Source organism: Tamandua tetradactyla, chromosome 9 (assembly GCF_023851605.1).
Source record: "Tamandua tetradactyla isolate mTamTet1 chromosome 9, mTamTet1.pri, whole genome shotgun sequence".
In the NCBI taxonomy this organism is placed as follows: domain Eukaryota; kingdom Metazoa; phylum Chordata; class Mammalia; order Pilosa; family Myrmecophagidae; genus Tamandua; species Tamandua tetradactyla.
Window position 1 is genome coordinate 83,744,458 of NC_135335.1, and position 26,234 is coordinate 83,770,691.

At 39.7% G+C, this 26,234-nt stretch overlaps 1 protein-coding gene across 4 annotated transcripts in view; it reads right to left on the reverse strand.

Moving 5' to 3' along the window:
- The window catches only part of SLC45A2 (solute carrier family 45 member 2), a 41,600-nt gene extending 15,443 nt beyond the window's left edge, over positions 1-26,157 (reverse strand). For all 4 annotated transcript variants that reach the window (XM_077115141.1, XM_077115140.1, XM_077115143.1 and 1 more), the window contains exons 1-3: positions 25,773-26,157; positions 23,303-23,479; positions 7,041-7,360 (exon numbers count right to left, since the gene is read on the reverse strand). In XM_077115141.1, the coding sequence (XP_076971256.1) occupies positions 7,041-7,360; positions 23,303-23,479; positions 25,773-26,157 (882 nt within the window). The remainder of the gene's footprint in view (positions 1-7,040; positions 7,361-23,302; positions 23,480-25,772) is intronic.
- Between the last annotated feature and the right edge of the window lie 77 nt (positions 26,158-26,234).

The following is a 26,234-nucleotide window of genomic DNA, read 5'->3' on the forward strand; positions in this document are numbered from 1 at the left end:
AGGTTTGTCCAGAGTGATGCCCCGATAAATCCCAGAAGGATTTGAACAGTGAATAAAAAAGTATTTGCAAAGTCCACTTTGGGGAATGGTGAGAAAGGGGGAAAATTCAATTTCCCCAACTTGGATTCTTGATATTCTCACAAGCAGTGCAGACAACCAAAGTTACAGGCTGAGCCCCCAATCCTGGGAGTTTGTTCATATGAAACTTAGCCCCACAAAGGATAGGCCAAACCTACTTAAAATTAGGCCTAAGTGGGTGGGCCATAGTGTCTCAGCAGGCAGAATTCTTGCCTGCCATGCCAGAGACCGAGGTTTGATTCCCGGTGCCTGCCCATTAAAATAAAAAAAAAAAAATGAGGCTTAAGAGTCACCCCCAAGAGAACCTCTTTTGTTGCTCAGATGTGGCCTCTCTCTCCAGCCAACACAACAAGCAAACTCACTGCCCTCCCTTGTCTACATGGGACATGACTCCCAGGGGTGTGGACCTTCCTGGCAACATGGGACAGAAATCTTAGAATGAGCTGAGACTCAGCATCAAGGGATTGAGAAAACCTTCCTGACTGAAAGGGGGAAGACGAAATGAGACCAAATAAAGTGTCAATAGCTGAGAGATTCCAAACAGAGTAGAGAGGTTATCCTGAAGGTTATTCTTACACATTAAATAGATATCACCTTTTTAGTTAAGGCATAATAGAGAGGCTGGAGGGAACTGCCTGAAAATGTAGAGCTGTGTTCCAGTAGCCATGTTTTTTGAAGATGATTGTATAATGATACAGCTTTCGCAATGTGACTGTGTGATTGTGAAAACCTTGTGTCTGATACTTCTTTTATCTACCTTATGGACAGATGAGTAAAACATATGGATTAAAAATAGATGGGTAATAGGGGGAACAAATGTTAAAATAAATTTAGTAGATTGAAATGCTGTTGGTCGGTCAGAGGGGAGAGGTAAGGGGTATGGTATGTATGAAATTTTTTCTGTTTTCTTTTTCTAAATTGATGCAAATGTTCTAAGAAATTATCATGATGATGAATATATAACTATGTGATGACAAAAAAAAGAATGCTCATATTGTATGTTGATTGGTTTTATTAATAAAAAATTAAAAAAAAACAAGATGGAGGCCACATGATAGGGACCTAAGAGTGGCCTCGAGGAGCTTAGAGTGACTTAGTCAGCAAGGAAACAGGCACCTCGGTCCTACAACCAAGAGGAACTAGATTCTGAAAACAATCTGAATGAGCTTGGAAGTGGATTCTTCCCAGATCCTCTAGATGGGATTGCAGCTTTCCCGACACCTTGATTTCAGCCTTGTGAGACTCTAAGTAGAAAACTCAGCTGAGCCCACTCATTCTTCTGAGATTTATAGATTGGTATTATTTTAAGCTGCTAAATTTGTGATAATTTGTTACACAGCAATAGAAAGCTAATACAGAGAGTTGCTTGGCTCCCTGGTTTTTGGCCATGTGCCCTTCCCATTATGCTGGATCCTGCCATGAGTTGACCCATATAAATAAGCCCTATGAGTCCAAAGTAAATAAGAAAAGAATACATAAATCCCCAATACTCTAGTTGACTTGAATTATGTTAAAACTACATTTTATAAGTAGTTTGGTGGTTAGAATGCCTACCTTTCAAGTGAGAGATCCAGGTTCAATTCCTGGACCATGCCCTCCTCCCCCCCAAAAAAACTATATTTTAACTATAATTTTTCGGCTATGGGAAACAAGAGGAGGAGAATCTTTGAGCTATTGAAACACAAAGCCTAAAACTGTCTTTAACATATTGTCATATGAGAGAAGAACGGAGCCCCAGAAATATTGAGTAGTCATCTGCCCTGAAGACCTGAGATTATAAACATTAACCATTACACAGTAATGGTCTTTTTTGTCAGATTTTTATTTATTCTGAATCTTGACATAAAGAAATTGAATCCTGTCTAGTTTATTTATAAGTTTATTTTTACTTATAATAATTTATTTATAACTTTTAATCTTATATGATGTGTTTTACTTCTTTGTTGGCAAAAACCATACTTGTAAGTCATATGAATTTGTTGTACAAGTTGATTTTTTAATTCATCAATCTTGTAGTATTTAACCAATTAACCTTGACTGCACCATTCTTCTTCTCCTTAATTGATAGTAGAAAGTACAGCCATTCCCTTGGAGTTGGGAAAAATATCTGTTTTCTACATGTAAAATATGGTTCAAAGTAAGCGATGATTATCATAGAAACAAAATGCAGAATTATTTTGTTCCTCAAACACAGGAAGAAGCAACTAAAGGTATAGACCAAAGAACAAAAACTAAATAATTCATCTCCACTTTTCTTTCTTTCTCTCTCCAAAAATGCACAGTTTAAAAAAAAGTGAAGTGCGGGCAACGTTGACTCTGTGGCAGAATTCTCGCCTGCCATGCCAGAGACCTGGGTGTGATTCCCGGAAGCTGCCCATGCCAAAAAAAAGAAAAAGTGAATCCAGCCAGCGAGCATTCAGCCTAATCACAAATATTGTTTCTTCCCTACACATAATTTTCAGCCTACCTTCATTGTTAACCTAATTTTTCCTTTCCTCCAAAAATAAATAAGAACTTTCAGATCGTTCCTAATATTTTTGCAGAAGCCAGGAATGTAAATAATCAAAGGCCCTTTGAGTATTTGAAGGAAATGTAGGTTAGCCAGGTTTCAGGAGAATGATACTTATATTTTCTGTGTGACAAAGATAAAATAAAGGCTTCTCCCAGTGACCTCTTGGTCACTCCTAGTGCTCTTCTGGCCATGGAAAATACTACTCTCATCCTAGAACAGGAGCTAGCAGTAGAAGCAGATGAATAGAAGATCATTCTCTTCTATTTATTCTCTCATCGAGGTGGCGTGGTGGGAGACAGGTTGGTACACTGCAAAACCTCCGCTCCAAGGTGACCATGTTCATATACTGAGTTCTCCCTTAGCCAGATCCTACTTAGTAAGCATTGTAAATGCAAACACCAGCAATATCAAAGTTTACTTTTGCATTACTTTTGGAAAAATGCTAAAGAAATTACTAGAACACACAATACTTGAGGAAGAACTTGAAAAAATTATTCACAGACTTTTAAAATGAGACACTAAGACTTATGGCTTTTTCATTTCATTTTATTTATTTTTTTTTTTGCGTGGCAGGCACTGGGAAATGAACCTGGGTCTCTGGCATGGCAAGCGAGAATTCTGCCACTCAGCCAGCGTCGCACCACCCCTTATTGCTATTTTTTTTTTTACTCAGTGGCAAATATAATTTTTTATAATATAGTGTACAGTATGACATCTTATAAGAGTGAAGATTTAAGAGTACAAAGGGGGATTAACAAGTCTTCAGAAAAGTTACCTTTGTTAAGGCTGAATCCCTGATTTGTATTTTCCACACACATTCACAAAATTACATTTAAATTATGCCTTATTGATACTTACTCCTTAGACCAAGAGAAAAGAGAAAAAAAATCCAGATTTTAGATTTTCACAGAAAGCAAATCTGAATTAGTCTTAATACTATTCTCCTTCCTGCTTGTTTTGACTTACGAAAACTTAATAAAGGAACTTATTTCTTGTTTGAATTTTCCATGTACATTTCATTAGTTATTGCTCTCATTTCTAAAATAAGTGGTTAAGACAGTTACCTCTAACATACTGGGTTTTAAATCAGAACCACAGTGAGACAGGAAATAGAATTTGGCCAGAGTAGCTAGACAACTAAGCTGTAGCCAGGAATCCATCAATAGGTTACATTTCACCTTATTGCTTTTTTATACACAAAATCAAATAAATGCAAATAAGATTTTCAACTGACTATAAGCACTGAAAGTATTTACTTGAAATATCATCATTAAAGGAAGTACATTTTTCAAACTTTACAAACCACTTAGCTAAATACAACGTGCTATACTAGATTGGAGCCTGGGACAGAGAAAGGGCATTGATAGATAAAGTGACGAAATCAAAATAAGTCTGCTGTTTCGTCAATAATATCATATCAATGTTAATTTCTTAGTTTTGACAAACATACCATACATATGTAAGATGTTATTAGAGGAATTTGGCAAAAGGAAAACAGGAACTCTGGACTTTCTTTGCAATGTTTTTATAAGCCTAAATTATTCAAAAATTAAAAGTTATTAAAAATTAGAAAAAACAACACATGGCCACACTTTGCTAGAACCTAATTCTGTGGGGTTAAGTGACAGGGTGTGTCTTGTTCACTATAGTCTCCCAATGCTCAGTCCTGCATTTGGTGGGAAGTTGGCTCTCAGTTAATGGTTCTTGATGAATAAAGGAATGAATCATGCCCGATGTGGCTCGTTCTGATGAGTCTTATTGTTCACCCGGACACGTTCCAGGAAGACCCATACTTCACCGGATGCCATCATTTTTGCTGCATTCATTCAACAAACAACTAATGAAGCAAACATTGTTGCCAGCTTCCCACATGCCAGGCATTAAGGCAAATATTAAGAATGGGAAAATGGATCAGTGGCCACATCTGCCCTCAGGGAGTTCCCTCACCATCTGATGGGGGAAAAGATAGATAAGTTAGCAACAGGAACAGAATGCAAATTAGTTCCAAATGAGGACTGAATATCATAATACGTGGAACCAAAGGGAGACCCTCTGAAATGTAGAAGAATTGGGAAGTCATGACAGCCTTCAAAAAATGAGTCAGGATTCTTCAAGAGGACTAAACAGGGGAGGGCAAGAAGATAATAAATTGCATTCATTTGAAAACTTTCAGTAATTCATTTTTCCATTCTTTTTAATCATTAAAAATACAGTCTCAGAATTCTATTTGCCTCAATGTACTAAATTTGCTTAGATTTTATTTCTGCATTTGTGATGTTTTATAGAAAGAAACAAACTTATGTGATGATCTATTTACTTATTAAGTGACTGGGTTAGTTGTTTTTCACCTCCAAATTGTATTTAATTTTGAGAACACTTCTGTAAGAGAGAAACCATTATTGTCCATTTAGATTTAAAAATACTGAGATTAATTGGATTAATTTACAGATGGTAACACAGCTGTTAGGATCAGAAGCTAGTAAATGGCTAGAGACTAACAATGGTCCCAATATCTGTTTTCCCTTTCTCATGAGTAGGTTCAGTTGGGCATATGGTTTTCACCTAATCACTGTACTTCCCATCCTCCTTGCAGCTTGCTGTGGCCATGTGACTGCGTTCTGGCCAATGGTGGGTAAGTGGAGTTTGAGATGTGTCCTTTCCTTTCTTCCTTCCTGCTGGGTGAAGTACAGACTTCATGCTCATACTGGAGAAGCCATCTTGGAGTTCAAGATGGAAGCCACATGTTCAAAACTCATAACAACATAACAGAAGGGGCTGTGGGCCCTTTTGTGGAATCACCAAGACAGCCCTGACCTATCCATTTGGACCTTAATAAGCAAGAGAAATAAACTTTTATCTTTTATAAGCTATTGTTATTTTGGCTGCCCTACCCTAACTCATTTGGGACTGGAGATTGAGACCCTGACTTGATTATTCCTAAGCTCATGCCCCATTCACTAGCCCAAACTGTTGGCAGCCCTGACAACTTTTATCTCTACTACACTCACCAGCATCCCCCCACCCACCCCCAGTATTTGTGATTGTTAAATGAGTCATGATTTTAATATACAGTCTGATGAAAACTTTTAAAAATATGTTTTCATGTTTTATCTCAGTTGAACATCTCAATAATCCTAGAAAATAGTCAGGGCAAGGCTACAAGAGAAGGCAAACTCCCAGAGGATGAGGAACTCACACAACCTGAGAGTTCTGCTAGTTTACAGTTGTGTCTGCTCCCTGTTTGTGCTGAAAGCACTCAGCATTTTTGTAGGCTCATAATAGTAATACTTAGACCTAACACCTTACCATGTGGTGAGAACCACTCTAAGCAACAACTTTACATGGGTTGTCTCATGCAATCTGCACAAAAACCCTGACGGTAGATAAAATTACTTTCTCAATTTACAGAAGAGGAAACTGGGGCACAAAGAATTTAAGCAGCTTGTCCAAGATCATACTCCAAAGGCACAATCTTTTGTGAATATCTACACTGTTATTTAGGCTACTCTTCAGCAGGTTCCTGAGAATTATTTGTTGAATGACTAATGTAGGTCAGCTAGCTAAAGAAATCAAGATATGAACCAGGTCTTCTAACAACCTCTTTGCCAATGAGGGGATTCTTTGTATTGTATCCCCAAGAGGTTGTAATTCAAACTCAGCCTGAAGGAGGATGCAGTTTTTGTACAAGACCTATCCGATAGAACTTTCTACAGTGAAGGAAGTTCTATATCTGCACCATCCTATACAATAGCCACTAACACACACATCCCTCCCCTCTCTCTCCTGCAATTTGGCTACTGACCACTTGAAATGTGGCTAGTCCAACTAAGAAATTAAAGTTTTAATTTCATGTCATTTTAATTTAAATAGTCACTTGGGGCTAGTAACTACTGTATTGGCCAGCACAGTTCTAAATTTTTCTCATTGACCATTTCTTATGAACCTAGTCCCATTTCTCTTATATTTGGTAGAGTCTTCTTTACATTTTTAAGCTAATGAATTCATTGTGCAGGTCACTGGAAAATGGCTGAAACCACTCAATTCACAATTCCTAAATTTAATATGCCTGGTACAGTCGCCAAACTGGGGATGTTGCCACTTGGAGGAGAAGATTTATAACCCTAACCTAAGAGATAAAAAATATCTCTTCTGGCCTATGGATGATTCCAGGCTTCTTTGTGGTCTAACCATTCACAATCGGCCTCATATTCCCTGGTTCAATGGCCTGAAAAGAGTGAAACATAGGAGGGATGGACAAAAAATGCTGACATTTTTTCCCCAGGTGATAAGTTTTAATGCCAAGGAATAACAGTTAGTGGGGATTATTCCATTAGACTTTACAAACTCTTTATGATCAACAAACAAACAAAGAATATTTTTTTTTAAAAAAAGAAAAAGGGCAAAAGCAGAATATTTTTCCAATTAAAAGAAAAAGAGATTGCCTCCTTACCTGTTCAGCAAGGTTCTTGTGTTTTCCTCCCTGCATTGCCAGTTCTGGGTTTACATCACCATTTTTCTTGATAGAGCCATACTTGTACATTCCGTCTGATGACAACGGGGGGCTCTGGAGGGCTTTCTGGGGAGGCATGTCCTTTGCACCACCTTTGAGTGGGGCTTCAGGGATGCTGCACAGGTGAACCGCAAAGCATAAAGTGAGCACCAAGGCGGAGAAGAAGAACATGACCTGAAATTCTGTGCCCAGAACTCTTCCCAGTTCCAGATGGGCCCAGTCTATGGCACCCAAAATGTAACCCAAGGCACCTCCAAAACCTGGAAAGCAAGACAGAGCTATATTAGCCTATTTGGCAGTCCATTTCTTCTTCTCCCATTGTGCAGGTCCCTCCCCTTCAGGGGCAAAGCTCTCCGAGGGTAGCAAAGGCAATCTGGTTGTGATTAGACAAGTAACGCTATGAGACTGAGACACCTGGACCAGGCAGGTTGACTTGCTGTGAATGGGGCTTCCTCATCTGTAAAGAAAGTAACATGCCAGTCATGATTTGCCGGGATACGCACAGACACACAGTGCACGCTTAGTACAAGTGCATGCTTAGTACATATCGCCACCATCAGGGATGCGGTGGCTTTTCTTCACTGCTTTTGAGCTAAAATTCCTGACCCAAAACAGCCCCCCCCCAAAACCAATTTCTGACAGCAATAAAATAAAATCCTTTGGATTGCTGTCCATCTGTTAATGAGCTTTCTAAGAGGACACAAGCTTGTAAAGGTCAAATATCTTTGGAATCTGTCTTCTTTCCTCTATTAGAAGCCCAAGGTCCTTGTTTGCAGTTGGCAGCCACAGAAAACATAAGAACAAAAGTTTAAACATCAATTTTTTTAAATCTGGTTTTCATTTCACAGGACTCTTATCTTTTGGGTGCTTGTTTTAGTTTCTTACGTTTAAACTCAGTGTGACTTGAGCGATATTGAAATCAATCCCAACCTTATAGCCCAGTGTTTGAAATCCCATTATTAATGATTTGTTCTTGTAAATTACTGTGTTGAGACAAAAGTTCTCCTTGTATGGGCAGCAGATTATACAACTCAGCAGTAAAGTAGTAAGTGCTCCTTAGATGTTCCTGCTGGTGACAGGAATGGGTGCTTCTTTTGAGAACATGAAGCTAAAGTGGGGGCATATCATGGAGAAACCAGGAGATGGAGCCTAATACAGCCTCTACTCATGTCACAAACGTTTCTATGGCTGATCCTTTTGTCAGAAACCATTAAGTGCCTCTCAAGCGTTACTAGACATAGATATCTACCTGGACAGATCCACTTTTTTTTTTTTTCTCCTTCATGTAAGTGAAGTCTCCATTTTATTTCCCAGATAAGCAAGCATCTACAAAACCAGGAAACAAAGAAGAAAATAGAACTTAAGGAATTCCCCATTTCTAATTCCAAATATCAAAATGTATCTAAACCCTGATTCCAGGAACACAAATCTGAATGAAAAGTACTATCAATCCTAACTTATCCAGAATGGCGGTAGAATAGACAGTTATTGTCACTTCGTGTTGTAGTGAAGTGAAATTGCTATTTACCATAGCCTTTTTACAGATGACCAATAGTCAAATCACCAAATTCCAAAAATACAGCATCATCACCATACTTTGAGTGCCAAAGCATCTTGAGGTAGAATTACAGAAAATTGTTCCCGATGGGGTGCAATGAAGCAAGACAAATATTCTCTGCCAATATGGAATGGATGGTCCGGTTGTGGATGATGGGCATATACATGAACAGATAAATGGCAAATATAATGACATGTCTGGGATGGTAGGTACTGGGAATCTGAAAGGAGGGGGAGATCCCAAAGCCATTGCCACTCTATTGCTGACTAGAGGGCAGTTCTGGGGCTCGCGGTGCCTCTGTGTCTTCATTAGACAATGACCCTCTTTCATTCAATCCTGGAGATACTGAGAATATCAGAAGTCATGTGCTGAGACAAGCAAAGGACAAGGAAAAATTTTTAAAATTCCCAGCACTACTGTAAGGGTCTATCTAAATTAAAGTTTCTTAACCTCAGCATGATTGTTTTTTGAGGCTGGATAATTCTTTTCTCGGGGAACAGGCTACTTTCCTGTGTATTGTAAGATGTTTGGCAGCAGCTCTGGCTTCTGCCTCCTAGAAGCTGGTAGCATCACCATTACCCCCAACTGTAATAATCAAAATGTCCCCAGACTTTGCAAACTGCAAACCCCAATAGAAAAACACAGACCTAAATTAACCCAATAATCAACTTACACTTTAAAAAAAAAGACTGTAACCAGATCAAGGATTATTTGCCATATTGCCATTCAATTCTCATATCAGGCATGTTTCCTTCAAACTTTCTGTTCTACTACGCATCCCCAGGTGGCTCATTAGGGAAATGTAAAACAGAACTTCTCTGCCTATTCAAAAGAACTATTATGTGCAGTTTCATTCCTCTACCCCACAAGGTCAACACCCCTTTCCAGCATGAAGAAATTATAATGGTCATTGTTCAGATATCCCCAAATATTGAGAGAAAGATCAAATGAGAGGGAGGAGGTGTAACTGAGAAATTAGGCTTTAACAAATGGCTGTGACCTTTGATTTTCATTATATAGATATTTCTTTTTAGGGTCTAATATTTTAGAATAGCCAGAAGGAAATACCTGAAGTGGTTGAACTAGAATCCAGTATGCCTGATCTTTGATAATGATTGCATAACTGTATAGCAAAAAAAAGTCAATGTTTGTATGGATTTATATTTGTATATTTTCTTCTTTTCCACTAATCTATAAATCTGTCTCTGATGATACACTTAGTTAACTTACCTCTATTGTAAGTCGTAAAATTGGGTAGATTGCAATACTCATGGTCAATAAGAGGGAGAGGTAAAGGGTACAGGATGTTTGGGATCTTCTTTTTTATTTTTATTTCCTTTTCTGGAGTAATGTAAGTATTCGATAAATGATCCTGACAGTGAATACGCAAATATGTGATAATATTGTGAACCACTGATTATATGCTTTGGATAGGTTATATTGTGTGTGAATATATCTCAATAAAATTATATTGAAAAAAAAAACTGTTATGTGAAATGAATCCTACCTGGCACAGTGGAATGGTGGTTTAGGGGATTCATATTAGATATTGACTTGAATTATTCTGTGCTCATTTGAAGCTGTCACGTCGACAGAAACAGTCACGTTCTTTTAATTCATTCCTGCGGGTTCAGACCTATTTGGGGTGGCACCTTTTGGTTAGGTTAATTCAATTAAGATGTGACCCCCTCCCATTCAAGGTGGGTCTTAATCCTTTTTCTGGGGTCCTTTATGAGAGGATAAAGGACACAGGAAAAGCCCAAAGAGCTCAGAGAGAAACACCCAGAGAAATTTGGAGAGAGTTTAGAGCAACAAACCCCAGGGAAGCTAAGAGAAGACCCAAAGAGGAAGCCACTGGAACCAGGAGTGGAAAGCAATGACTCCTGGGAGAGAAGCACCAGCAGAGGCCAGCCGTGTTCCTTCCCATGTGACAGAGGTGTCCCAAATGCCAGCAGCCTGTCTTCAGAATTCAGGTATCATCTGTTGATGCTGTAACTGGGAAATTTTCACAGCCTAAGACCTATAAATCGTAAGTTAATAAATCTCCATTGTAAAACCAATCCATTTCTGATATTTTGCATTCTGGCAGCTTTGGGAAAACAATACAGATTTCTATAATTGGAGGGTTTCTTAGTTCAGCTGCATGTCTACTGATTTAGTTTAGTTCAATAAATATGTATCAGCATTAAATATACACATACATAAACAAGACACAGCATTCCACCTCCTCCTCCCACAAGAAGGTCCCAAATGGGAGAGGCAGATAGTAAACATTTATTTTCCAAAGAATGTAATAAGTGATAAGATAGAACTGTGAGCTGGGTGCTTTCAGCGTGTAAGAAGCTCTGAACAGTTAGTTAGTGGTATCAAGATGATGTTGAATACTGATAATTATTATATGATCTTTCCTAATTAGCTATGACCTTCATAGGCATTCAACATATACTCAAAAATGGTTTGGGAAGTAGAAGGCTGTTTGGAGCTCATCTAATTTAATTAGGTAAGAAAGTTAAAGGCTATAGTGGTTCAGGGAGAGGAGACCTGGGCTTACCATTGACTCTCGTGTGGTGTATGACAAGTGTTGTGAAAAAGAAATGCACCTCAAACTTGGAAAGGGTAAATAGTGTAACTCTCTCATTTTTTAAATAAGCTAGAGCAGTGTGTCTTAAACTTTAAGGTGCATAAGAATCACCGAGGTTTCTTATTAAAATGGAGGTTCTAAGGGAGGTCTAGGGTTGGGCCTGAGAGTCGTCCTTCCTTTTAAGTGCTGCTGGTCCAACTACCACTCTTTGAATGGTCAGGCAATAGAGCAACTTCCAACAAACCTGCTCCACTGTCAACTCACTTCTTGAGGAATGGAACTTTGTTCTCAAAGGATAGTTGACTAACAAGCCAGAACTGATAAAGCATGATGGTTTGCAGTCCTGAAATACCAAGGTTAATTTGAAAAAATTAAAAGGGATCTGTGATTTGTGTTATGAAATTGTGGGCTGGTAGAGAAGTTACCCTGACAAGTAATTGTGAGAATTTATAGTATTCACTTCTTTAGAAAGATAAGAAAAACTGGAAAAATTGTCTCATTTGTCCCTAGGTTACTGTGGCATGTAGCTGCAGGTTACAACAGGATGTGGCAAGAAGAGACACTGAGTCACTGGGAAAATTATTCTAAGAAACAATATATTGAATCAATGGCCTTTCCCACTTCTCTATTGTCGTGGACCATCCACGCTCCCACAAGCTCATTCTGCTTCTCCACACTGGACTTTGGCTTTGGTCCAGGTAACTTTTACTTCAGGGTCTTTCCTTCCTAGTCCATCTGCCTGCATAGTTTTCCCCATCACCTCCCTGCTCACTCCTTTACCTTACTTTATTCAAGACTTTACTCTATTACCACTTTCTGACCACCCTACGGAAAACCAGCCCTTTCTTTCTTCTCTTTACCCTCATTTATCCTCATTTCCTGCTTTAATTTTCTCTAAAATACTTCCAATTACCCATAATAAAAATGAAAAAATAAAAAAAATAGTGGAAGAAAACATTTAGATTCAATTTATTCACATCTTCAAGTATAATGAGGATCAATAGAAGGCTGTAGGAATGTGTGGAGGTCTTTCCTTTTTGCTTCCCCTCCTTAAACTAGAGATTTTTGTCTTCAAGCATAATCATCTGAGCAAAGCCTAGACATCTTAGCTGCAAGAAAGGCTTTTATCTTTTTACTGCCTTTCCATCTCTATAGCCAGACTGCATTTATCTGTACTGCCAAGATCAGCCACACTGGGGCTCCTGGAATCAATCACCAAGTATTGGAGAAGTGAGAAGCTGGAGCATCCAAAGGACATCTGCTGCCACATTAGATAACAAGCTTTAACAAAGGTCTGGCAAATGGTCCAGCTGGCTCCTTCCTACTGGAGCTAGCTCATGTTGCTTGCAAACAAACCCAGACCAGAGCCTGCTTTGTGAGACTGAATGGCTTTGGCAGACAGATGTTATACTTGATAACTAACGATGCACTTGAACAAAGGCTCATCCTGAAGAAGCCCAAGCATGTATAAATGGTTATTTTTTTTCTTTAATCCATGGGTACAATAGGTAAAATGGGGAAATTGGGGATCTTTCAGGATAAAGGAATCTAAAGAGAGTTTATCTCCTAAATCAGACCTACTAAGTGCCTATAATTAATTGCCTCTCTGCATCAGGTTTATGGCTAAACAATCTCAACACTGTTGATGAAACAGTTCAAGTCAAGAGGTCTAACTGTGTCACTGGTCACTTTACCTCAGAAGGGGGATAGACTAAAGATATCCCCAAATTTCCATGAGGTTCATAAGAGGGTAGATCAGGTTCTTTCCTATATGTTGGGAAAATAGAAATAAATGTGCCAGATTAGATGCATGGTTCTAACCTACTCCCAACACATATACACTCAACACTAGTGAGTAATCCTGAGAACCAGCTATTGGGTGCATGTGTGTGACCCTGACACTATTTTTTTATCAATAGAAATTGATAGAGCTCCTACTATCAACAGGACTTCAGCTGGGCACTGAGGAAACAATAATGAGCAAGAAAATTGTGACCCACTGACACGTATGTTCTGGCCAAAGAGAGTAGACACAAGCAGGCCTCATATTACTTTAGATTTATAAAGCAATTTTTCTCTTAAAATACTGTGAGATAATGTTTAAAATATTAACCACTGTTTCCATCCACTCACCGCAACCCTGGTATTTCCTTGTCCTGCTAGACCCTTCATTCACATTCAAGCTGGGCCTCATTGCTTTTGAGAAAGGACATAACAGCAGATAGCAGAGAAACAAGAATGCTTTTCCTTGCTTCTGAGTTTCAAAGGCTCATATGCTCCAAAGGCACAGGACAATAGATTCGGTAGTGATTTAAGAAAGAAGCATTCTGTAGTAGTCAGAGCATTCATGATGGGTGCACACATACTGGTGAATTCCTAAGGCAGTGGTGGTTCTGCTCCATGTTCCTTGAGTCTAGTCAGGGTTGGAGGGGTGGGGACAGGGGGAGAGCAAACCACTTCCCTCCCCCAGGTGGATTGTGGGATCTAAGAGCAGATCTAGTGCCTCATTTCCTGGGCAGACCCCAGGGAGGTAGCAAAGTCTCAAGGAAGAAATGGTTGTGTGGTGTGCCTAGAAGATGCACTTGCTGCGGTCCATGCTCTGTTCTCAGCATTTGACATATAGTAACCCAAACAATCCTCATTAACAATCCTTTGAGGAAGATACTATTTTTATCTCTAGTTTAGAGGCAAGGAAACCAAAGTTTAGAGAGATTGGGGTTCACAGAGTTCACATCACACTGGCAAGCTGTGGGAAGAACAGGATGTCATGGAGGGAGCTGAGAATGCTTGGTCCTGAAGGGGTCTTGCAGATGGGAATGAGAGATGGCTCAGCCTAACCACTGAGATGCCATGGGACAATAGGTATCCCAGTAAACCCCTGTGTGAACAGATGACATTAAAAACCAAATGCTGCAACAATCAGAGCCAACACAACCAACAGAGCCCACACAGCCAGAGACCTGTGGAGATGAAAAAGGAAACGCCCCTGGGGGAGCTTCATGAAGCAAGAAGTTGGGAAAGCAAGCAAGCAGAAGTCACTATGTGCCTTGCCAGCTGGTAGCAGTGTTCTGTGCCTATCAGCCTTTTTTTTAATCAAGGGAATGCATGTGTCCATCCAGGGACATGTAACGTGGGTGTCCTGAGACTTCCAGGGCTCTGGTTGCTTTCTCCCAGGTGCGAGCTGTCCATTTTGAGAACTCAATACTCACTCAATGTCATTACTCATCAGATCTCATGTCCCATGGCATCTCATTCTTTTCTGAATCTTCCAGGCTACTAACTTATTGCTGCTCTTTATAATAAAAAATTAACCACTCTGTTTTCAATTTGGGGGGTTGGTCTGTCTCTGGTGGCACAAGTCCCTTTGGGCTCACTAGCAGTATCTGTGTAGGAAAGAGGCCATGTCCCCTGCCCTCACACAGTTTGACTGGCCAGTGACAGGTGCCCCTAGGCACCCCACATTTGGGTTGAAGAGGGCTGCCCTCAGAAACTTTTATGAAGGGTTCTGAAGAGTCCAGGCTCAAATCCATAGCATGCGTTACCAGAGAACGTGAGCTAACAAAGGTGCTGGTAGGTCATTCATCTTAAAACTGCTTCTTGGGGACTTTAATTGTCAGGATATTCAGGGGTAGAATACGACCTTTGGGGCATTTTCCAGAATAGAATAGTCCATATATTAAAAGGCAGCAAATGATTCATAATGGTTAGTGGCTGGGCCTATGAGTCCATGTTTCTTTCCCATGTGATTTTTTTTCCTGCATTGCAAACTCTTACATTAAATTGTGATTAATGAAGAGTGGGGGCTATTCATACAAATCAATGACTTTAGTGTGAGAGATGCAGGCAGCAGTCAGTCCCATAAATCATGGAATGATCTTCTATCTGCAACCGATGCAAGCAAGTGGGTACATTAGGGAGGTTAAGGACTGAAATCAATCTGTGCATTTTCCTCTCCCTCACCTCCTTCCCCATCACCTGGTCATATGGAAAGAATTGAAATCACATGATCTGGAAAGAAAAAAAAGCAGATGCTCCTCCTCCACCAACAGCCTTTTCACTTTTATTTCCCCAGAACTTAGACACAACCCTTGAGGAAAGGGGTGAGAGAGCCTTCCAAAGTGACTGAGTTTTCACCATCCTGGGGCAGTTTTTGGGCTCAAAATGGAAGCAATTAAATCAAGTTTATGATTTGGGATTCACACCCATTTTAAACAAAAAGGTTCATCTAACACTTTCCATTATTTAGTATTAGCTCTTCCATAGACCTTAAAAAAATGAATGTGTGTTTTCCAGAAACAGATTATGCACAGAGATTGAAACTGCTAAATGGCTAATGCAATAAGGTTCACACAAGAGCATTCACCTTAATTACCCCATAATTTTGCTCAAAGCAATTTTTTCAATTTGAGCACATTAATCACTATTGCTACCCTAGATCAGATAAGGTTCTTAAAACTTCTCATTTTCTGAAATGGCACACACACAAACAAATCTGACTTTTGTTTCTGTTTTTGCATAAGTATTAGAAATAATGAGTGCAAACTTAGGTCCTAGTTGGCTTGGTTCTGGAGTCATTTGTTGCTACCTTCAGTTTTCTTTAAGTCTCCAGGATTAATGTTCTCAATTCTGAGTTGCAGCTGTTCATTCCTCTGTAAAGTAAATGGTTAGGTACTTTGCAAAATGCTTTAACTCCTCCCCGTGGTAACGAGTAACATGGAGCATGTACACCAGAGTAAAAAAAAAGCTCAGGATTAAAAGTCATGAACTGAATCAGATAGCCCTGTGTGCCACTTGGCAAATCCTTTCCTCCTTTCCTCGTCTTGCTCCAGCAGCTACTGTGTTAACCAGTTCCAAGCGGGCAATGACCAGCTTTGCACAGGTGCATACGGTCAATGGCTATTGGAGCACATAGATTCCTCTTCCCCTCTATTTCCCTCAGTAAAGTTCTGAGATGCATATCATAAGGCTCTAGGTGAGCAACCAACTACAGAAAAAGTCAACTCTGCATTCCTTCTTGTGTTGTCTTTCCCTCCTTTCCTGTTCCACTCCCCATTTCCTTAGTTTTGCTCTCTAAAATCCTTCCGCAATAAAATACCTGCACATAAACCTCCTCTAGGGCTGTTTTTAGGGAAATCCAGACCAAGACATGAACCTAGCCTTTGGTTCATTGGCTGATTGGGTGATTTTGGCCCCTGGTCTACCACAAACCAGCTGTGTGGCTTTTGTTTAAATCATGTCGCCTTCTGACACACAGCTTCCCCAAAGGTTAAATGCTGATGCTAAAATAGAATATTTACGCCATAAATATTTAGTGTATGCTTTCCATATTTCAGGCACTATTCTAAGCACTGGTTATGCCACCCCAAACAGTAAGACAATGCCCCTGCCTTCAAGGAGCTTATATGTTACTGGGCGATGGCAACCAATAAGCAATAAACAAATGAATACATAATATAATGCCAGGAAGTGTGATGAAGAAAAAGAAAACAGAGTAAGGGGCTACGGAAGGATGGTGGAGACATGGCTGAAGGCGTGCCATGTGATCAGAGATTGTGATCAACCAAGGAGGGGAACCAAGCCAATTGTCATCTGGAGAAAGAGCTTTCCAGCAGAGAAAGGAGCAAGGACAAAAATCCCCTCAGGCTCCCTCTTCTTTTCTAACATGCCATGATTCTTTGAGAGTTGCACTGTCAATATTTGAGTGGAAAGGACATGGTAGCGGGAGGCAATGAAGTGCTTTGCCCCAAGTCACTTAGGATGCCAAAAATGCTGAAATGAAAAGTCTTTGGCTTCTGCCCTGGCTATATCCTTCCAAAGCAACCTGAACAAGGAGATTTGAACATTCACTGGGAGCAGAAACTTCAAATGCCACCCAGCTAATGAAACAAAACCACCCAACCAGCAATCCCTCATGAATTAGAAAAGGTTACAACTGCCTCAACCGTGGAAAACAGCTCCTTTTCCCTTGTGCAATGGTTCTATCAAACAGGTCCAAGTCTAAACTTCATTTTTAAGACTTTTTTCTTATTCCTTAAATATTTGCTAATTAGAGCATTTGTTACATGTTAACACTTTGGGACATACTTTGAAGTATTGAAAAACAGAAAAGTTAAAAGTATGCTAGGCCTAGCAACATCTGCCAAAGATGAACATATATCAAGTTCCCTGATCTCCCCAGGTGGTAACAAGTTAAACAGGGCCAGTGAGAATATAGGAAATCGAGTAAATAGAAGTGCTTGGTGCTGCCTCCTTTCAATGGTTTCTTGCTCTGGACCCAAGAGCATTTGCCAGGATTTTAATAACTAACATTGCATCATGATTCACAAACTGTGAGGAAGAAAAAGTTCAGAAATACTCAGGTCTCTCAGCAAGTACATAGAGAAGCCGGGAAGTAAACTGGGAGGTCCTTTCCCTCCTGTCTCATCTCACTGCCTCCAGCTACTAGATAGAGCCCACTGCTAATGACAGCAAGTCCTTGGGTTCAATTTAGCAAAAATAAACTCAGTTGGAAGTATTTTGGCACAAAGAAGGGGCTTCCTAGTGTGAGTATGGGCCTGTTAGTTCACTGGGTTCCACAGCTTCAGATGCACCCAACCATGGGTTCAGATGCACCCAACCATGGGTTCAGATGCACCCAACTCACAAAGTCTGTGAGGTAAGAGGACATGGGTGGATCCACCAAACCTGCCCCCAGGCTGAGCACACAGATCAGACCACAAATGCCAGGATTAGAGGAGCTATTGACCTTTGAATATAGAAAGCAGAAGCTAGAAGAATACAATGTCTCACTGACAGCCAAGAGGATATTTTCTTTAAAAAAAAAAAAATGTCAGAAATACACTAGAAAATATTTTGGCCATGAACCCTCTGACTTGTATTTGTAAAACATTTGAAATTTTTATGCCTGGAATAGAGCTCAGAAACAAATAAAAAGAATTTCAGTTTACTCAGTGATTGGATTCCTTGGATGAATGATATCTTTTTGGTGATGAAAATCAAAATGCTCCCTGACATTGAAAATGTCTTGGTCATAAAATGCTTGTTTCCAGCAGAAAACTGAATCATCTCTTTGCCAAGATTATGTAAATTCAGGAGGTTGCATATATGCAAGGGTAGGGCAGAGTAAGAATGCATCACTGCCTGCTATTTATTGATCCATATTTTAATATGGTCTCCCATTCACTACAAGAACACTCTGGTAGAGTCACAAATCCACATTTAACTCACAAAAATTCAACTATTCACATTTTTACCAAAAAGAGAGAGTGCATGCAAAAGTGCTAGAAAGACCAGAATAACAATTTAGATAGCATGGGCAATTCTATCTGCTATTTTACTAGTTTATCCTACGCCCAGAAGTAAACATTAGAGATGTAACTCTGAAGATACATTCATATATCTATTACTCTATGTTCACAACAAGGCATTTTATGGGTGATCTGAGACATGTTTTGGATAACGTAAACTATCTGTGATCATCACTTATGCAGAAACTTTAGAATCTAAGCCTTAATATGAGGTAAGACTCCACTGTACTATTCTACCATAGGAAGATGTTGATTTTTTTTTATAGGAAGAGGAGAACTTACTCTGAGCCATCAGTACACTCTTACTGGTCCACTGGAGACAGTTGGCTGAGTGCCAGAGTTCAATCTTGGTCCAGAGACAACTCAGGGAAACTGAAGGAACATATTCATCTGATGGATGTAATTCACCATGAAGTTTATATAACTTGATGTAAAATTGCACGAAGGCACAAATAGTATCATTAAACAAAGTCTCCTTTACATACTAACATTTACTAAGTTCCTCCTATCAGCAAGGTCATCAGTTAGAAACCATGGGGAAACGGGAGGTGAACCCTCACTTGGAAAGTATCATGGGCAGGTTCATGTGTCACTTTGGCCAGATGGTGATGCATGGTGGGCTGGTTAGGCAAGTGCTGGCCTGTCTGTTGCGATGAGGACATTTCATAGACTTAAATCACGATCACATTGGCTGCATCCACAGCTGATTGCATTTGCAATCTGCTAAGAGGAGTGCCTTCTGCAATGAGTGATGCTTAATCTAATCACTGGAAGGCTTTTAAGGAGGTTTCAGAAGAGACAGTCACACTTCCTGCTTCAGCCAGCCACCCTCTCCTGAGAGTTTGTTGAGGACCTTCACTGGAGCTATCAGCTTGTGACCTGCCCCACAGACCTTGGACTCTACATCCCCACGGTTATGTGAGACATTTTTATAAATTTTATATTTACAGATATCCCCTGCTGATTTTTTTTCTCTAGAGAACCCTAGCTAATACAGCTTGGTACCAGGAGTTGTTCTTAAGAAACAGAATCTTAAAAATTGGTTCTTATGATTGGTTTTCTGCTCTGATTGGATTCAAAGGCACTAAGGACTCTGTTTCACATAATCAGAATGACACTGCCAATCCATGGGGTGAGTTGGCAAAAGAGATAGTCAAAATATCACCATTGAATTCTTCTAATGCTTCACTTATACGAAACCAGCCTCTGGGGGATAATGTTTCTGACACCTTTATGGAGTTTTGCGGAATTAGGAGATATAGAGATGTTGGTTGGTTGTTGTTAGATATGCTGTATACATTGATGAGGGAAAGGGATAACCTGAAGGCTCCAAATGAGAAGCTTATGTGCGGTCTGCCAGATGCAAATGTTTCTTTGAGTGCCCTGAAGGACAATCTTATTTCCTGTAACCACAGCCTTGGGATCTCTGAAAATCAGACTCAGAGTCTCATTGGAGTAGCAATTTTACAATGTAGACTGAAGTCTCAATCTTGCATGGTGTCTGCCGTTAAAGTGAGGGCATTTATTGAAAAGGAGTGGGACCCTGAAAAATGGGATGGTGACATATGGATTGAAGATGATGGCAGCAGAGAGGTTGAAAACCTAGATCGTGCTGCATCTTTTCTAGATAACCCTGTAATAGTCTGCCCTGAGGCCATAGCCACCTCACCTGAAGGGATTAACCCTAGAGTAATTAGTCCTGTTTCACCAGATGAAACTGTAAACGAATGCCCTGAAGCAATGGCTTGGAAGATACTTCTAATTCTCTTCATGACCCACCCCCACCACCCATCATTTCTTCCAGACCTATAACTAAACTAAAGTCCCAGCAGGCCCCAAAGGGTGAGGTACAAAGTGTCACTCATGAGGAGGTACGTTATACTCCAAAAGAACTGCATGAGTTTTCCAATTTATGTAGACAGAAATCAGAGGAATATGTGTGACAATGGATCTTAAGGATGTGGGATAATGGTGGGAGGAATATAAAGCTGGATCAGGCTGAAGTTATAGATATTAAGCAGAGATTCTGCACTCAATGTTATAGCTCGAGGGGTTAGAAAAAGCAGTAACAGTTTCTTTGGATGGTTGGTTGAAACATGGATCTGAGGTTGAAATGCCAGAACTGCCCTGGTATAATATAGATGAGGGGATCCAGAGGCTTAGAGAGATTGGAATGTTAGAGTGGATTTATCATGGAAAGCCTGCTATTACACCCCAGGAATGTCCGGAGAATGCACCTTTTACCAGAACTGTGAGAAATAAATAAATAAATTTGTGAAACTAACTCCATTATCCCTGAAGAGCTCTGTAGTCACCTTTCTCTGTAGGTCGGATATTACTGTGGGAACTGCTATCACTGAGCTGGAATCCTTAAACACAATGGGGATGATCAGGTCCCAAGTTGGTAGAAGCCAGGTGGCAGCATTTAACTGCCAAAGACAAGGTGGACATGGCTATCATAATGGCCAGCAGACTCAACCAAAGGAGGCCAAGCTACTGCCCCAAGAAACTAAGAGAGCCCCTATTGTCCTCCTTGTGAGGTCTTTTCAAACCAGTTAAGAATTCTTATATAACTAAGAATCCTGTAAAGCATGTGTGTCTTGTTTATTTTTAAGTTCATAGGACACCTGCTGCAGAATCACTTAGGATCCTTGGTGGTTTGGAACTGAGCGTATTACAGAAAGACATGTTCTTAAATGTAATCTATTCCTGGGGGTGTAAACCCATTGTAAGTAAAACCTTTTGATGAGACTACTTTAGTTAAGGTGGGACTCACCTCATTTAGGATGGCTTGTTAAAAAATATTTTTAATGAGATGTCTTCACACACATGCTGCCTATCCAAAGTATATAATCAGTGGCTTATAATGTTATCACTTAGTTGTGCATTCATCACTATGATCATTTTTAGAACATTTGCACCACTCCAGAAAAAGAAATAAAATGAAAAAATAAATTAAAAAACATACATCCTAGACCCCTTACCACTCCCTCTCTTGACTACTGCTATTTCAATCTACCCAATTTTTTTTTTTACCCCTTATCCCCCCTTATTATTTATTTATTTTTTGTCCTTATTTTTTTACTCATCTGTCCATGCCCTGGATAAAGGGAGTGTCAGCCACAAGGTTTTGACAATCACATGGTCACATTGTAAAAGCTTTATAGTTGTACAACCATCTTTAAGAATCAAGGCTTAAAGATGTACAACCATCTTAAAGATGTACAACCATCTTTAAGAATCAAGGCTTAAAACGTTCAACATTTTCAAGTACTTCCCTTTAGCCACTCCAATACACCATAAACCAAAAAGAGATATCTATATAATGCATAACAGTAACCTCCATGATAATCTTTTGACTCTGTTTGAAATCTCTCAGTCACTGAACTTTGTCTCTTCCCCCTTTTAACTAAGAAAACTTTCTCAATCCAATGAGGCTAGGTTCCAGCTCATTACCCAAGTCATGTCCCATGTTGCCAGGAAGATTTACACCCTGGGTAGTCTTATCCCACATAGAGGGGAAGGCATTGAGTTCACCTGCTGAGTTGGCTTAGAGAGAGAGGCTACATCTGACCAACAAAAGAGAGTCTCTGAAGGTGACTCTTAGGCATAATTATAAGTAGGTTTAGCTTCTCCTTTGCATGAATAAGTTTCATAGGGGCATGCCACAAGATTGAGGGCTCAGCCTGTTGAACTGGTTTGTCCCCACTGCTTCAAAGAATATCAGGAATTCTCCAGATGGGGAAGTTTAATATTTCTCCTCCTTTCTTCCCAGTCCCCCAAGAGGACTTTGCAAATACTTTTTAATTCTCTGCCCAAAGTACTCTGGGATATATCAGGGCATCACACTAACCTGTACAAGCCAACAAGATTTCACACCACTTTCAAGATCCCATGTAATTATAGGTGTTTGAATAAACTGCCCATGCAAGTTAAATTAGATAATGCACTACCCAAAATATAAATTTTGTAACAAATAAACATCTCTTCCTTTGGTCTCACACAGAAGTTGAAGTTTTAAAATATGGACCCTATCATAGCATGGGCTTTAACCCTCTTACTGGAGTCCTTTGTAAATGGAATGGGGAGAGAGAAGGAGATGGTGAGGGAAAGGGAGAGAGAAATGAAGAAAGAGAGAAGGAAACAGGAAGCTGAAAGCAATGAAACCCAGAAAAGAAGGGAGAGACCAGAAGACAAGGATCACTGGTGGCAGCTGGCCTTTTGGGAAGACAGCATCACCTTGAAGATTTCTCAATTTGAACATTTTCCAAGCCTCAAAGCTTTAAGCAAATAAATTCCCAATGTTTAAAGCAAACCCATTGCATGGCATCTGCTTTGAGCAGGCTAGGAAACTAAAACAGATCCTTATTAAAAATGCTAATTTCTTGGTCCTAATCCACAGTCACGAATACAAATAATTGGAGGATGGGGCCAGATAAGTGCATTTGCCTCTATGGCAAAGCTAATGCTATATCCTGTCATTTGAGACCCACAACTCTAAACAAAAAGTCAATTGCACAAGGCCTCCTTTCATTGTAATTATAAATGTCCCCTTAAATCATTCTTCAAAAAGCTCTTAAGTAAAGTTCCTTTGCAAAAACCCTAGCTGCTCCATCACAAGCTGACTTTGTTCAGAGACAGAGTTTGCCTGAGGGTTGTACCCCATCAGCTGATCCATTCATTCAAAATAATCACCGACCTGAGCAGAAGTGTCTGCGTGTCTGGGGACCGGAAGGAGAAATGTAATATTCTTTACCTGTGAAGAGGGCATGGTAGTGGAGACCCCTCTCTTTGTCCTGATGGGAGCAGACATCAAATAAGTAGGCTTTGATGGGACCATCAATGAAGTCAGCAGCAAAATCAAAGAGAACCACACCCGTCATAGTGATGCTTATGGTCCAAATCAGCTTCTTCTTGGGGTCAGCAATCAAAGCTAGATGAGAAATAAAAATTGGTCTCCTAGATTCTGCTTTACAGTGATCTGCAATTTTTATTACCACCGGAATTGCTATCATTAAAGTCCTCTCCCTTGGCTTTCATTATGCTTTGTTTTTCTAAATTAAAAATAGCTTTAATTTTCTAGTTTAAAAAATTACATATGCTATTATTCAAAATAGCCAAAAGGTGGAAATAACTCAACATGCAACAGGAGATGAATGAGATAAACAAAAGGTGGTATATCCATTCAATGTATTGAGCCATAAAAAAGAATGAGGTCCTGATAAATGCTTCTACATGGATGAACCTTGAAAACATTATGCTATGTGAAAGAATCTAGACACAAAAGGACAAATATTGTATGATTCCACTTACATGAGTGATCTAAAATAAGCAAATTCATAGGAGAGTAAATAGAAGAGAAGTTACTGGTGCTGGTGGGAGATGAGGGAATTTGAAATTATTGCTAATGGGTACAGAGTATCTGTTTGGATAGATGAAAAAGTTTGGTAATGGATCATGGTCGTGGTTGCATGCCATTGTGAATGTAATTAATGCCACTGAATCAGACACTTAAAAATGGTTAAAAGGCAAATTTTATGTTGTATATATGTGATCACGATAATTTTAAAAATTAATGAATTAAGTGTGCTAATGACCTAAACAGGCAAAAGGCAAATCTATAAAGACAGAAGGTACATTAATGGTTACCTAGGAGTGGTGGGAGATAATCGTTATAAGATTTCTTTTGTGAGCAAAGAAAATGTTCTAAAACTATTGTGGTGATGGCTGTACAATATTATGACTAACCTAAAACTGATAACTGTACACTTTAAAAGGGTGAATTCTATGTCAATAAAAAAATTTTTAAATTATGTATGTTTATTATAAACAATTCCAAAATATAGAAAAGCTGGAGGAATGCTGCAAGTCCCAGGGCCAGTGATGATCATCCTTTCAAACATCCTTTTACATAATTATACACATTCAGACAGAGGTGTGCAATTGTACCGGAAAACCGAAACCAAGCTGCTCAAAGTTTAACATGCTTAAACATCACTTGGGGGCGGGGGGGGGGGGGGTTGTTAAAAGACAGATTGCTGGGACCCATTCAGTTGGTCTGAGGTGGAGCCCGAGAATTTGCATCTCTATCAAGTCCCTGGGAGATGCAGATGCTGTGGGTAAGAGGACAACCCTGAGATGCATTGACTAAGAGGACCATGTTGTATGTGCTCATCTATCACTAACTTTCCTCCTATCTCTTCATTTCAATAAAGGAAGAGCTACTTCACCATTTTTAAGAGCTAAATCATATTCTATGGGCATACTGCAGTTCATTCACCCAATCTCCTAGAACGAAAAATTATTTCCCTTGCTTTCAGTTTCTCTTTTAACTTAAGAATAATGTGGGACACACCCACATGTTTAAAAAAAATTACAGTACAAAAATTAGTAGGAAAAAAGTCTACTCTCCACTTCTTACCTCCAGTCCTTCAGTTTCTCTCCCTAGAGGCAACTATTCTTATCAGGTTTGTTATAGTTCTTTTTTTTTCGGCAAATTTTTTTTGGATATAGCCTACATTTATGTATTTATGCTGTCTTTTTAATTTTACAAATGATAAATAATTACCCTGCCTACCAATCATCTATTCTGCTAGCTTGAGAATGAAAATCTAAAAATGTATGTTATTTTTAGCAACCTTTGTTTTCAATGATACTTTTTATGTACTAAACCACTAGTTACTAATTAACGGCTAGAAAAATATGCTTACTCTTCCAGTTTGTGATTGTCCAGAATTTGCAATGCAAAAATGTCCCCTTGAGCTGACAAGCTGATGCCATGCATCATTAAAATGCTCTTTACAAAGCTATGATCAGAATTAACTCTTGTTTGGACACATAGGTGATTCATCATAAATATTAATGGAGCCATTTGACAGCTGGTCAATTTAACAAAGTTTTAAGCAAGACATAATGACCTCATGATAAAACTCAACTGACAAATATTTTTAAATATTTAATTTTACAAAATAAAAATGTAATCCTACTTTAAAATTCTCCCAACAATAAAAGACAATGAATGCATCCTGACATTTCTACAAGCAGAGGTTCTCCAATTTCAGAATTTGATGGCAAATCAAAGGTGGAAGCTCCTTGTAACCTGGGAGAGACCATCAGTTCTAAGCAATTTTTAAATTAGTGGCAGATAAGGAAATACACATTTTCCTCCTATTTTGTTGCTTGGTGGTTTAATTTCCCGTGCCTGTCCAGCTTGTGCATCCACATACCTGATAGTGCAGCATCTCCATTGAGGTAGAGAGCCATGCCCAAGAGCATCATGATGCCCAGAGTCAGGATGTAGGGTCTCCGCCGGCCCCACTTGGACCGGCAGTGGTCACTGGCTGATCCGACCACTGGCTGCAGAAGGAATCCCAGGATGGGACTAAGGAGCCACACCATGCTGTACAGACTCTTGGGCAGGCCCACGCTGAGCAGGACTGGGGTCACATAAGCCGCTTCCACTGCATAGCAAAATTCCCGGCCGAACATGGCCAGGCTGTGCATGACGAGTCTGCCCCTGGGTCTTTTAGGCAGTTCCACAGAGCCAAAGAGGCCATCCTCAGAGAGGGATGTATAAGTGTGAACTCCCTTCTGCCCACTGTTGTCATCCATGGCCACTGGATGAGGAAACGTCTTCTGAGCCCACCAGCTCCTGTGTTGTCCTTGGGTTTGTGCTCAAAGCTGGGTTT